This window comes from Rhinopithecus roxellana, chromosome 16 (genome assembly GCF_007565055.1).
Source record: "Rhinopithecus roxellana isolate Shanxi Qingling chromosome 16, ASM756505v1, whole genome shotgun sequence".
Taxonomy (NCBI): Eukaryota; Metazoa; Chordata; class Mammalia; order Primates; family Cercopithecidae; genus Rhinopithecus; species Rhinopithecus roxellana.
In genome coordinates this window covers 72,719,147-72,734,226 of record NC_044564.1, presented here as the reverse complement: position 1 = coordinate 72,734,226, position 15,080 = coordinate 72,719,147, and the positions used below count along the sequence as shown (strand labels likewise).

General features: G+C 34.6%; 1 protein-coding gene across 6 annotated transcripts in view; it reads right to left on the bottom strand.

Annotated features, from left to right (window-relative positions):
• FOCAD (focadhesin) overlaps nt 1-15,080 on the bottom strand; it is a 327,680-nt gene that overhangs the window by 176,586 nt on the left and 136,014 nt on the right. For all 6 annotated transcript variants that reach the window (XM_030919606.1, XM_030919604.1, XM_030919601.1 and 3 more), the window contains 4 exons: nt 10,385-10,489; nt 9,860-9,961; nt 9,215-9,345; nt 7,181-7,307 (listed from right to left, as the gene is read on the bottom strand). In XM_030919606.1, the coding sequence (XP_030775466.1) occupies nt 7,181-7,307; nt 9,215-9,345; nt 9,860-9,961; nt 10,385-10,489 (465 nt within the window). The remainder of the gene's footprint in view (nt 1-7,180; nt 7,308-9,214; nt 9,346-9,859; nt 9,962-10,384; nt 10,490-15,080) is intronic.

The window sequence follows — 15,080 nt, the reverse complement described above, 5'->3', positions numbered from 1 at the left end:
TGCAAAACCTTATACATTAACCAATCACAAAGAAAATGGAGAAGGATAGGAAAAAAGTCCAAATATCATTCTCAAAAAAAGTTTTCTCCAATAACACAACATGACAAGGTAAAGTGAGCACAAACACAACCACCAAAAACACACAATGCCAGCAAATGAATTTTATCTTAATAAAAACTGTACTGAGGCAGACCTGGGTTTGAGTCCTGACTACTACATTTTAGTTGTATGAATTTGGGCAATTATTCAACTTTTGTAAACCTCTCAGAAGAAAACGGTACCTGTCACGATTGGGGTTTTCTTCAATTGTAAGGATTAAATAAGATAATAAATATAATGACTGTAGTATATGCTGTTAACTATACCGAAAGTACTCAGCAAATCAAGAGATGCCTACTACTGCTGCTACAAATATTGAAACATCTCTAGCAGTTTTCCAGCTGAAAGCATTATGCTAATTTCATATAAAAACAAAGAAAATGTTACACATGAACAAAGTAGCAAAGAATAACATAATGTATGTTCATCTGATCTCTCCTATGGTTTGATAAGCTCTCTTTGTAGTGAAAGGCCCACAAACCAAGCTCATGCTTTCAAGTATCACTTACTTAGAGGTATCAGGACAGAATTCTTTTACTCATCATTCCTATAGAAATGAAATGTAACCTGGCTAATCAGGGAAGTCAAAAGCAATAAAGAAGAAAATATTCAAAGGATCTGAATAGACAGTTCTCCAAAAAGGTAACAGAAGTGGCCAAAAGTAATAGGAAATGTTCAATATTATTAGTCATCAGGGAAATGCAAATGAAAACTACATGGGATATCACTTCACACTCATTAGGATGGCTATAGTTAAAAAGGAAACAGATAATAAAAAATGTTAGTATTAACATCACTGATCATTAGAGAAATGCAAATCAAACCCACAAGGATATACTATCTCACAGTAGTCAGAATGGCAATTATTAAAAGGTCAAGAAACAACAGATGCTGGTGAAGTTGTGGAGAAATAGGAACACTTTTACACTGTTGATGCAAATGTAAATTAGTTCAACAATTGCAGAAGGTGCAGTTTTTCCTCAAAGATCTAGAACTAGAAATACCATCTGACCCAGCAATTTCATTACTGGGTATATACCCAAAGTAATATAAATTATTCTATTACAAAGACATATGCGCATGTATGTTCATGGCAGCACTACTCACAATAGCAAAGACAAGGAATCACCCCCAAATGGCCATCAATGATAGACCAGTTAAAGAAAATGTGGTACACACACACCATCGAATACTATGCAGCCATAAAAAGGAATGAGAGCATGTTGTCCTTTGTAGGAACATGGATGGAGCTGTAGTCATTATCCTCAGCAAACTAATATAGGAACAGAAAACTAAACACCACATGTTGTCAATTATAAGTGAGATTTGAACAACGAGAACACATGAACACAGGGAGGGGAAAAAACACACACCAAGAACTGTCAGGGGAGGGGGTGGGGGGAGGGAGAGCATTAGAAAAAATAGCTAATGCAAGCTGGGATTCATACCTAGGTGATGGGTTGATAGGTGCAGCAAACCACCATGGCACACCTTTACCTATGTAACACACCTGCACGTCCTGCATATGTACCCCAAAACTTAAAACAAAAATCAAAATTTTTAAAAATAAAATCACTTTCTTGAAAAAAAAAAGTGTTGGTGAGGATGTGGAGAAATTAGAACCTTCTTACACTGCTGGTGCAAATGTAAAATTGCACAACCACTATGGAAAATAGTTTGGCAGTTCCTCAAATGGTTAAACAGTGAGTTACCCTATGACCCACTAATCCCACTCCTAGAGATCTATCTACCAAAATGAAAATATGTATCCACATAAAAACTTGTTCACAAATGTTCATAGCAGCATTATTCAAAATAGCCAAAAATAGAAACAATCCCAATGTCCGTCAATTTCTAAATACATATTCTATTGTTTACATTTCAGATTTTCAACATGTCATGGAATACAGAGAGTAAAATGGCTACGACAGTGGAGCAAACTAATATATCATCTTACATAGTTACTTTTTTATGACGAGTAGCTAAAATCTACTTTTTTTTTTTTTTTTTTTTTTTGAGGCAGGGTCTTGCTCTATCATCCAGGCTGGAATGCAGTGGCTCAATCATGGCTAACTGCAGCCTCAATCTTCCTAACTCAGCTTCCCAAGTGCTGGGACAACAGGTGTGTGCCACTATGCCCAGCTAATTTTTCATATTTTTATAGAGACAAGGTTTGCCATGTTGCCCAGGCTGGCCTCAAACTCCTGGCTTCAAGCCATCTGCTCACCTTGGCGTCTTAAAGTGCTGGGATCACAGGTGTGAACCAACATGCCCAGCCAAAATCTACTTATTTAATAAAAATATTTAAGAAAATAAAATTTTATTAACCTTGGGCCTCACATTTTACATTCACTATCTAAACCCGTTCATACATACCTTCTATTTTGTATCCTTTAACCTACATCTCCTATTTCCTCCTCCCTCTCACTGCTGTGGTAAACACTATTTTATTCTATATATCTGTGTATCGGAGCTCTTTCTTTTTTTTCAGATTCCACATATAAGAGAGATCATGCAATATTTTTCTTTCCGTGTCTGTCTTCTGTCATTTATCATAATGTCATATAGGTTCATCTACGTTGTCCCAAATGGCAGGATATCCTTTTTTTAAGGGTGAATAATATTCCATGGTGTGTATACATACATGCATACACACACACACACACACACTCAATATTAACAATCACACACACACCACAATTTTCTTTATCCATTTGTCTGTCAGTGGCAAATGTCCATCAATTGATAAGTAGATAAACAAAATGTGGTAAAGCCAAACAGAATAATATTCAACAATAAAAAGAAAGAAAGTACTGACATGCTGTAACATGGATGAACCTTGAAAATACGTTAAGTGAAAGAAGCTAGTTACAAAAGACAACACATCATATGATTCTGTTTATAAGAAATGTCCAGAATAAGTAAATCCACAGAGACAAAAAGTAGATTCGTGGTTGCCTAGGGCCAGGAGAAATGTGGAATACAGAGATTAGGGGTGACAGCTAAAGGGTATGGAGTTTTGTGGGGAGTTAAAAGTGTCCTAAAATTGATTGTGATGATGGCTGTGTAATGCTCTGAATATACTTAAACTCATTAAATTATACATCTTAAATGAATGAATTGTATGCTTTGTGAATTATATCTCAATAAAATTGCTTTTTAAAAGGATTATTGCTTATTGGAGCCATTATTCTGTATTCAGACAGAAAGATGTAAGAAAATTAAGGGAAATGATGGTGGGTGGGGCAAAAAGTAATGAGAAAGCTCAATGGAAAAGATATGAAAAACAGAATGCGGGAATATTAATTATTTTCCTTTGAAAATGACAAATTCATAGTGTAGTGATAAATAAAATTACTACTTTTAATGCCCATATTTTTCAAAGGAAACAAGCCTGGGAGTAACCAAAGAGCATGAGACTTGGAGTCTTGAGACTACTTTTGTGAACCATGTGTTAAATTGCCAGAACCTCTGTTTCTTCAATATAAAATGAAGTCCTACAATCCCGGTATCATAAAATGTTCAAATTCACAGTAGGTACCTATGTTAATTAGGGTTCTCTAGAGGGACAGAACTAATAGGATAGAGGTATGTATGAAGGGAAGTTTATTAAGGAGTCTTGATATCACAAGGTGAAGTCCCATAACAGGCCATATGCAAACTAAGGAATAAGGAAGCCAGTCTGAGTCCCAAAACCTCAAAAGTAGGGAAGTCAACAGTGTAGCCTTCATCTGTGGCCAAAAGCCTGAGGGCCCCTGGAAAACCACTGGTGTCCAAGAGTCCAAAAGCTGAAACACTTGGAGTCTGATGTTCAAGGGCAGGAAGCATTCAGCATGGGAGAAAGATGAAGACTAGAAGACTCAGCAAGTCAAGTCCTTCCAACTTCTGCCTGCTTTACTCTAGTCATGCTGGCAGCTGAATAAATGGTACACTCTCAGTTTGAGGGTGGGTTTGCCTCTCCCAGTCCACTGACTCAAATGTTAATCTCTTTTGACAAAACCCTCAGACGCACCCAGGAACAATACTTTGCATCCTTCAATCCAATCAAGTTGACACTCAATATTAACAATCACAGAACCCAAGAAACTTTAGCTGTAATTTTTTAAAAGCAATTCAGCCCTATAAACAAACTTGTAAATTCCCAAATCAATACATCAATAGCATTAAGGAAGGGACAAATTTCTCTTTGCCAATTCCAGACAGCCAGACTAAATTCTTGCCTTTATGGTCAGCCAAGATTCCTACAACCTTCTCTCTCTGTTGTTTGTTTAGCAAAGTAGCACTAAAGAAACCCATACTGAAAACACAATCTTTACCTTGACACAATTGGAAGGTAGATAGAATCCACCCTTTTAATCTTTCATCGATGTCTAGGATAAATAATTAAGCAGCAATAATTCTAAACTTAACCTGATGCAAGCAAAGACAAAAGAATTTCATGATTATAACTTTCAAGATCAAAGAGTTCACTTTCAAACCAAAGGGGGGAAAAAGCTACTTATTTTACAAAGGCAAAGTAGGGAAAGCCCTGCAAAATCCAATTTTGGGCACTTTTCCAACTATGGTATTTTCTTAAAGATAGAGTTATTCAATTTATTCTCTTATCTTTATTAATTTGTTTCATTTCACCAAATTAGGCTGTCTTTCCATATACCTAATTATATTCGATAGTTAAGGATCTAAAGAGTAACAGATAGACAAATCATTACCAAACGCTACCGGGAAATGGATTTATAACTATGCTGAATGTTTTCCTTCTTGAAATCTTGGGTACATCACGCTTCACACATGATATCAATTAGAAAACAAAATAACTGGCTTCACAGAATGCAAGCTGACCTCTGTGAATAGCACTCTGGACACACAACAAAAAAAAAGATGAGCCCCAAATTAGTAAATGCGGCATGGCAAGAGCCGGTGAATACCAAATATACTTTACGACTGTAACACACAACACACATCACAGGACATAACAGCAGCAGCTTCACAAGTAATGAACACACACATACACACACACACACACACACACAAAGCTTGGAAAGCCTTAAACAAAACAGAAAGATGTATTAGTACCATCATCAAGCCTCAGAGGAAAATAGATTATATCTACTTATTTAGATAAACACAAAGCTATTCATTACCAAACATTAAAAAAATTATCATCAAAAGTAACAGTAATGCAGTCACTTTCAACGAATTCCACAATTCTGGACATTGATAATATCCATAAAGAAAACTGGCATATAACACTTAGTAAGCATCAATAAAATTGTTTGCTTTAGTAAGCATCAATAAAATTTACTTTCTAGACAAGAATGAACAGATGAAAAACAAGAGGTAGGAAAATAAGCATTCTTTAAAATAATATGAACTTAACTGATTAGTGGTATTGCTTTATTATTTATTAATACCTATGTGAGCAGATATTACACTATGTCTTTTTTGTGTATAATCTTATTTTATCCTCCTGTGAAGGAACGAAGTTTCAGAGAAGCTAACTAAACTAGTCAAAAGACACATAGAACAACTGATATATATTACATACACTACTGCCTAAAAAGAAACATGCTTTATCTTCAGTACTAACCACAGTTAATGATGATGGCTTAGAGAAATGGAAAGAGAAATGTCAGTGCCAAACTCAGGGTATTTCTTATGAATTAATAAGCATTGATAAACTATAGAGCCTTATAGTAACAGGAGGGGATGGGCAGAGAAAACAATGGAATCATAAAAGCTGTAAGGGTAAATCACTATTTATTGTAAGAAAAAATGTTAATTTCAGAAATGAGTTGATGCCTGTTAGGAAAAAATAATGAAAAGGAAATACTGCAAAACAGTAAAAATGATCACTTTTTGGAAGTGAAAGTTTAGAATTCTTTCTTCTCTCAAAGCTGGTTTAAAAATAGAGTTTAGGATTACTTATTATGAAAGTAATACAACTATTAAAGAGATATTTCCCAATCTTAGATAACTGATAGAAGTAGTAAAATCAAACGTCCTTGGGTATATACGCGTGGTATTCTCCTGCTATAATGGCCCCTTGTCATTAAGTTCTAACAACTTTTCCAAATATTGGGCACATGATGTGAAAGCATTGTCCTTACTACACATCAGTTTTTAAACAGCAATGGTTTTCATTGCCTGCTGAAGTAAGTGTTCACCAAAAAGAATAGAAGTATATTCTCAAACCAAGATCCTGGGTAAATATCTATCCTCTCTCTGGGGTCTATCTTCCTCATCTGTAAAATGGTGTTAATCCCTATACTGCAGAATTGTTAAGAAAAATACATAAAAAGTGCTTAGCCCAAGGACATGAGCATAACACTCAATATGGCTGTCACTTATATTATCATATCATTATATTCATTACTATCATTATCAACCATAACTAACCATAACCTTAAGGTGAGAGAATTCTTCTCTGTCTCATTCACTAAAAAAACTACAATTGGGTATGTATGTTCACTAAGTCAAAAAGTTTGGTTAGGTCAATGAATGATCTTTGGTGCAATTACCACATTTCTCTAAAACAGTAGGTTCTCTCTGCTGTGTTATAATTCTGGGAACAGTCTGAAGTTGAGAAAATGATTTACAAGTTTAGTTCTAATATTTACCCACCCTACTCAATCTAATCACTAGGAATGAATGGTTCTTTCCCAATCGTTTAGCAAACAATAATTTTTGTTAGCTATAAAAGTGCCATTGGCCCACGACAATTTCTTCACCTCACCTGTTTCTAAAGCTTTCTAATCACAAAATTAAGAAGCAACTATATTCTAGAGTTCTCCTATAGGCTTAACTTTCCCTTTTGTCTTAACAAAAATAAATAAGAAAAAAGAAAAACCTGAAGTCTGGTTTTCTTTGATCTCTAGAGAAAGCCTACATGACAGGATGTTTCAAGATTCCCTTCTAGAAAGAATTTGTAAAGCAGGTCTTGCTTCACTTTTCCAAGAAAAAAATCACTGGGAATGAACCCTCAGACTTTCAGTTATTTGAATCTAATCTTACATTCTTGTACCCACTCTGCCTTATAAAAGATTTTCTTCAAAATTATCCAAAGCAATTTAAAAATGCCTACCTCAGCTTGACAGAGTGCATGAAGACCTTGTAATACCAAGGCTGCTGGAGTAGCTTGATCAGGCTTGGTGCATTCATTCAACACCTGAGAAATAGCTGCCAACATATCTGCACCATGTTGATATGGCCTACAAGAAATGAAAGTTTAAAAGCAAAATTAATGCTAAAGAGCAATTATCACTCCCAGATCTTTTGCCTAAACAAAAAGCATCCATCATTTTCTATACTCTTGTGCCACTAAATGGTGACCCTCAAATATTAACACCATGTTTTTTCTTCAAAAATGTGCATCATGATCATTTTCTGCTATAATTTTATGTTCATTTTTATACAGAAATAACCCAAAAACACACTTTTTAACAAATTTCATTCATCCTAAATCACAAATCCTCTTGTCTAAATTGAGAAAAACTCAAGGCTGTATTAATGGTAAAAAGAACTGAATCACCTAATGAGATTATTGGTAAAGATAGAGCTATTCTTGCCTGGTAGTATCAGATACTCACTACAAAAGCAGGAATTTGAGAACAGGAGATGATTTGTGCTAGTAGCAATACTAACTAGGGTGGCTGCACCTATCATAATAATGATGATAATGATAAAAATTATAAAAACTATAACCGACTGAGCTCCTATCTCATGCCAGATACTGTGCTAAATTCATTCACTCATCCTCCTCCCCTTCCTCTTCTTTCTAATCCACATATATTGTGCTATCGCCAGAATATCATTAATTTCACAGTTATGCAAGTCTATTCCCTGAATTCCTTACCTTTCAATAATATCTTTTCTTTAATTAACAAAATGTAAATTGATGAAATTGCCTGTCAGAATTCTATTGTTTCACTGTCCCACAAGTGGAAATAATTTTCCAAAATGAAAAAATTGTACAGATCTGGAGGTAGTAACTGAAACGAACACTGAATAAGTTATCAGTAGACTCTGATCTGGTCTGATATTCAGTCTATTCTGAGCCTCAACTTTAATTATATAAAATAAGAATGTCAGCCAATAACTTTCATCTCTGAATTTTTTTCCATGCCAATAGCTCAATAAAATTCAAACTCCCAGTTCTTGGGTTATACACATGTAATTCCTTTTTTTCTTTTCTTTTACACTGAGGTCCTTTCTGTGTTGCTAAAAGATGGAAGCTTAGAAAAGAGGCAAAATTGCTAGGGCTTAGTTTCTGTATATTCTGATCCAAATTTTACTTGAAACAGAAATCATCCATGTTATCAGCATCTGAGCCAACCCATTGCACAGCTTCAGAAAGTAGCATTCACACTGCTGTCATTAACAGAAGTGAGAATGATGTTACCAGGAATTCAATGCAGTGGCCTGATCAACAAATGAAACTGCAGGACTACAACTATTTCAAATGCATCAAGCCTATTTCCTCTGTAAACATTTTCATCTTAGCACATGCAAGAAAAAAAGTTTTGATATGGTAGAGCTCGACTTATATTATTTCAGTCTTGTCACCTCCACCTTGTTTATTAATCCATAATCTAGAACAGCAGAGTCATCTTCCTAATTTCTTTATGTTTTCCTAAAAGCTTACAACATACATAAAAATTCATCTTCATTTTCTTCCTTGTTATAATTACAAATAATTTCACGCAGTAAGTCAAAAATAAGGGCTCCCCATTAAAACTACTTATCTCCCTACTTAAACCAAGGGAGAATATAAGAAAGAACAGTTTATGACAACAGTCTACTGTGTAGTTTTCAGGGATTCATATATGGAAAAATAGAAAACATAACATCACATGTTTTACTGCAATATTAAATTATTCATCAGAAAAGGATATAAATATCCTACAAACCTAGATACAAGACTAGATCTGAAAAGGAAAGACATACTTCTCAAAGCTATTGTTCAATATTATTAAATTTTATAATCAGAAAACTTAAGTTAAAAAATTATTAGTACTCACATATTCTCTATCTTTTCTTGCCTCTTGCTTGCAATAAAAAAATTAAATACAAAATAATATATCATGATATACATTCCTAAGAATTAACAACATCATACCTCTGCTTACATATATCTCTGATTGATGCTGCTTTTGCAATCAGTTTCTCCCATTGGACTTCCTTGCCCACCGAAAGAGAAGGTACATCAGACATAGCCATGAAACGCTGCAGTTCAGGATAGACTCGGTCCTATGAAGGCAATTTTACAAAAAAGGTAGTTTCCCAACTTGAGTTGAATAATCATCATCTTCCCTTTATGCAGCATTTTCACCTCCAAATCCTCCATCTGCATTGCAAATTATAATGTAGTTCTTCTAATCAGCAGAGAAGATTGCTGTAGTGATTACTGGGGATTTTCTTATAGACCAATGTACTGTTGATTTCATAAAACAAGAAGAAAGTGGCTAAATCTCACCCTAATTACAAAGGCTCTAATCATTTATATTTCCATTATTTCTCAAGCAAATGGAAAGATACATTTCAGAAATAAAGAAATAAGATTTTATATTCTCAATTTCTCTGAAAGTCAATAGCAACTAACTGCATTACAAATGCATCACAATAAATCAAAACTTTTTCAATGCAATCATTGATGCCACTCATTAATACCACTCAACCAAAGCATTGCCATATATGACATAATTATTTTCCTTCAGTGAAAGGAATATATTTAATACTCATGCAAGTGCATATCTGAAATTACCTGCTTTTCCCACAATGATGTCAGCAAACGCAAAGTGACAGCTCTTAGTCGTGGGGTGGTTCCAAGTAGTTGTATTACTCGTAGAATTTGTCCTACACACACCTAGAAAATATTCAAGAAACTCTATTTGTATAAACGTGAATGCAGACAAACTCGAAGTTACCAAAAGCATTTTTAAACCCCTTGTTATAAAATGAAGACTGAAAACAAAGTTTGCTGTAATATTACCCACCTTCTTAAAGGATGAAAGATAGCGTTGGAGGGGCTAGATAGCAATCCTGGGAACATAAGGACCTAATCTCAGAAAATGGCCAAAGTGAAAACTTGGATACTAAGTAATTTAAAAGAATTAATTATTAAATATTGTAATAAATACTTTTGTCTTCAGATATTACCTCCTAGCTCAACAAGAGAAGTAGTGATTATGGCAAAATTTAGGGCTCAAAATTTCATAATTCTAAAAAGAATTCAATGTATTATTCATGACTCACTTTTCTCCCCAAGTAAATTAATTAACATACTAACCTTGTGAACACCAAGCTTAGGTAAACTATACAATATATCATTATATAATATAGGTTCCAGTGGTCTTCCCAATTTGAACATCAAAACTGGAATCAGATTTGGCACCTAAAATAAATTTTTAAAATATATTACATATGCCTTGTTACAAAAAAGTAATACATAATGGAATATTTATCTTTTTTTCCAGAGGAATAATAAGAATATGAATGAATTGGAAGACTTAGAATATATCAGTTAGCTATTACTAGCTAATGATAATTTCATCACTAGTATTCTACCACTTTTATAATTAGCTGCCAAACACCAATCAAAAAGTGCTTTTCTTGAACAACTATAACATCACTTCTGAGAAATACGATAGCAGTTAAGATACGTCCTGCCTTGCCATGCATGGTGGCTCACCCCTGTAATCCCAGCACTTTGAGAATCCAAGGCAGGAGGATTGCTTCAGTCCCGGAGTTGAAGGCCAACCTGGGCAACACAGGAAGACCCTGTCGCTACAGAAAATTTTTAAATTAACTGGTCATGGTAGTGCACACCTGTAGCCTCCGCTACTTCGGAGGGTAAGGTGGGAGGATCACTTAACACTGGGAGCTCAACATGACAGTGAGCCATGATTGCACCACTGCACTCCAGCCTAGATGACAGAGCAAGACCCTGTCTCAAAAAAATAAAAAGATACATCCTGCCTCAAAGAAGTTTAAAGCTCTAATGAACAACCAACACTTAAGATATGTAAACAATAAAATTTCACATAATGAAACATTCAATTAGGTTACTCCAATAAGAAGTAATTAAAGTCAGTGTACTACAAAGGAGCCAATGGACAAAAATTTCCCTCTAAGTCCTCATTTCAATCTCTATGCATAACACAATAAAATGTGAAAACAAATATATTCATGGATCAAAGACATAATATTGTTAAGACATAATTATTTCCCAAATTGATCTTGAAATTAAATGCAATCTTTATCAAAATTCCAGCTGGCTTCTTTACAAAAATTGAGAAGCTGATCATAAATGCATGTGTAAAAGCAAGGAACCCTTAATACCGAAAATAATCCTGAAAAAGAAAAACAAATTTGAGGACTCAAACTTCTCACTTCCAAATTTACCACAAAGCTAAAGTAATCAAAATGGTATGGTACTGGCGTAAGATTAGAAAGACAAATCAATGAAATAGAATTCAGTGTCCAGAAATGAAAACTTACATTTATAATCAATTGGTTTTTGACACGGATCCCTAGAAAAAAACAATAAGGACAGAAGGGTCTCTTGGAGGAATAGTGCTGGAATTCAACAACTGGATACCCACACGCAAAATAATCAAGTTGGACCCCTTTCTCACACAACATGTAAAAATTACCTCAAAATGGATTTTAGAACTAAATGTAAGAGCTAAAACTATAAAATTCTTAAAGAAAATATAGGATTAAGTCTTTGTGACATTGGGGTAGAGAAAGCTCTTAGACATGACACCAAAAGTACAAGCCACAAAAGGAAAAATGAATTTCATCAATGCAAAAATGCTTGTCCGTCAAAAGACACCATAAAGAAAGTGAAAGGACAATGCACAGAATGGGAAAGAGTATTTGCAAACCATATAGCTAATAAGAGATTTGTACCTAGAATATATAAAGAACTCTTAAAACCCAGTAATTGTGAAACCCCGCCTCTACTGAAAAATACAAAAAATTTGCCAGGCATGGTGGTGGGTGCCTGTAGCGGGAGGCTGAGGCAGGAGAATGGCATGAACCCAAGAGGAGGAGTTTGCAGTGAGTCGAGATCACGCCACTGCACTCCAGCCTCGGTGACAGAGCGAGACTCCATCAAAATAAAAATAAAATAATAATAACAATAATAAAACAATTTACCAAAAAAAAAAAAAGGGTTTTAAAATAGGCAAAGAATCTGAATACACCTTTCTCCAAAGAAGATAAACAAATGGCCAATACAGGAAAATATGATCAATTTCATCAGACATGATAGAATGCAAATCAAAACCATGAGATACCACCTCACACATCATGCAAAAGCTATCATCAAAAGATAGACAATAACAAGAGTTGCCAAGTATGTGAAGAAATTGGAACCCTTTTACACTGCTGGTGGTAATGTAAAGTAGTTCAGTACCTTTGGAAAACATTCTATCAGTTTCTTAAATGGTTAAACATAGAATTGCCATATGATCTAGCAATTCAATTCCTAGTTATCCACTTAAGAAAAAAGAACACATATGTCCACACAAACTTTTGTAAATGAATTTTCAGAACAGCATTATTTACAATGGCCAAAAAGTGGAAACAACCCAATGCCCATCAACTGATGAATAAACAAACAAAATACAGCATAACCATACAACGGGATATTATGCAGCCATAAAAATAAATAAACTATTGTTACATGCTACAACATGGATGAACCTTGGAAACATTATGCTAAGGTTTAAAAAAAAAAACAGCCACAAAAGCCTTATGTTGTATGATTTCACTTATATGAGTAGAAGGCCCAGAATAGGCAAATCTGTAGAGATAGAAAGTAGATTAGTGGTTGTCTAGGATGGGGGAAGCAAGAAGTAGGGGATGGTCAGGGAGGGTGAAAAAACAGGCAGTGATATCTTATGGGCATGGGGTTTCTTTTGGAGGTAATGAAATGTTCTCAAATTCGTTGTGGTAATGTTTACAAAACTCTGTAAATATAATAAAAGCCACTGAATTGTACACTCCAAATGGATGAATTATATGAGTTGTAAATTATATTTTAATGGTTTGTTTAAATCCAATTCAAAATTATTTGCTAAATATCTACTATAATCAAAGCACTTACTTGATAGCACAAACTGCAATGTCAAAAATTTTTATTTGCCATATGCTACATTTCAAAAGTTTGTTGTCCAGCAGTCATTCCTCAGTATCTACAGGGATTGGTTCCAGCATGGTCAGACACACAGATATGCACACCCCATTCCATGGATAGCAAAATCCAGAGATGCTCCAGCATGCTATATAAAATGGCATAGTATTTGCATATAACCTATGCACATCCTTCCATATACTTTAAATCATTTCAATACTACTTATAATACCTAAAACAATGTAAATGTTATGTAAATAGTTGTTGTACTATATTGTTTATTCATATTATCTTTATTGTTAAATTGTTATTTTTATTTTCTTCCCCAAATATGCTCTGTCTGCAGTTGGTGAATCCACAGAGGAAAAAACAGCTGAAGTCAAGGGCCCACTGTATTTGTTAATTTTCTCTATCTGTTCTATTCTTAGAAAGCCTGTTCCTTCTAAACTTAGAAGACATCTATTTTAATTCAATTTCAAAAATGAAAAAATATCCTCTTAACTTTACCACCAAGACATTGACAATTAAACATTAATTCATTGATGACCCTGACCACGATATACCACAGCAGCATGTGGAGTTGTGCATGTAATAGCTACGATCTTACAACAGACAGCCAAAATGCATGATGTTTTTAACAAGTGCAGAGACTTGATTGGAAGAGAAATTTTATCACTCTTACCTTGGGCAAATGAAAGGAGACAAATTTTTGAACTGACTTTTCAGTTCCCATTTTAATTAAAAACAAAAGGTTATCTTAAATTGGCTTACACTGTTCTCAATGCATTATTCCCTTCTAGAAAGATTTCTACCAAGACACACTGAGAGATTCTTAGTTTTTAGAAGGGCAATGAGTATATTTAGTGACATTTAATAAACTAGCATATTTAGTTGTGTGACTTTTAAACAAATGTTGTAATTATAGTGTCAGGAGAGAAATAAAGTACTGTATTTATGTCTAAGAGTACACAGTTCCTTTATGAGACTTGGCCCTAAAAAAAGTATGTAAGGGTGTGTCTTTTCCTCTGGCCAGTTCAGAAATAAACAAAGTAGGAAATGTTTACAGTAAATAATCTTAACACAGTTCTCAAGCCATAATAGCCCAAATTAAGTCCCCAATTAAATGGAAAAAATAAAACAGAGACTGTTTCACTAGGGAAAAACAGATACAGATAGACATCTGTGGAAAATACTTTTTGCATAAAGGATGGCCTAATTTTTTTATTATTAATTAAATAATTATTTCCTTACGAATATATATTTACTTGAGATGTAATTACCAGCTCTTGATCCTCCTAATCTTGAATCTTATACCCTTCAGAGGCTGAAAATACAATGAAAACTCAGATTTTACCTTTAATGTAAAAGAAGCTGGAAAGTGCCCTATAATTGACTGTCTCAAGATCTGGCTTCATATAACTCAATGCTTTCTCTTCCCTCCTCCAGAGTTCAAGTTCCTTGATAAACAAATTAATTTAGAATCACAGGACTGCTATGGGAGCCCCTATAAGACTATGACTAGATTTCTCAGCAGAAATCTTGGAAGCAAGAAGGGAGTGAAATGATATATTCAAAGTGCTGAGAGGAGTGGGCAGGAGTTAGTGGGCAGGTACTGCCAACGAAGATACTGGATATTATATCCGGTAAAACTATCCTTCAAAAATGAAGGAAAGGCCAGGTTCGGTGACTCATGCCTATAATCCCAACACTTTGGGAGGCTAAGGTGGGAGGATCACCTGAGATCAGGAGTTCGAGACCAGTTGGGCCAACATGGTGAAATCCCATCTATACTAAAGAAAAATACAAAAATTAGCTGGATATGGTGGTGCACATCTGTCATCTC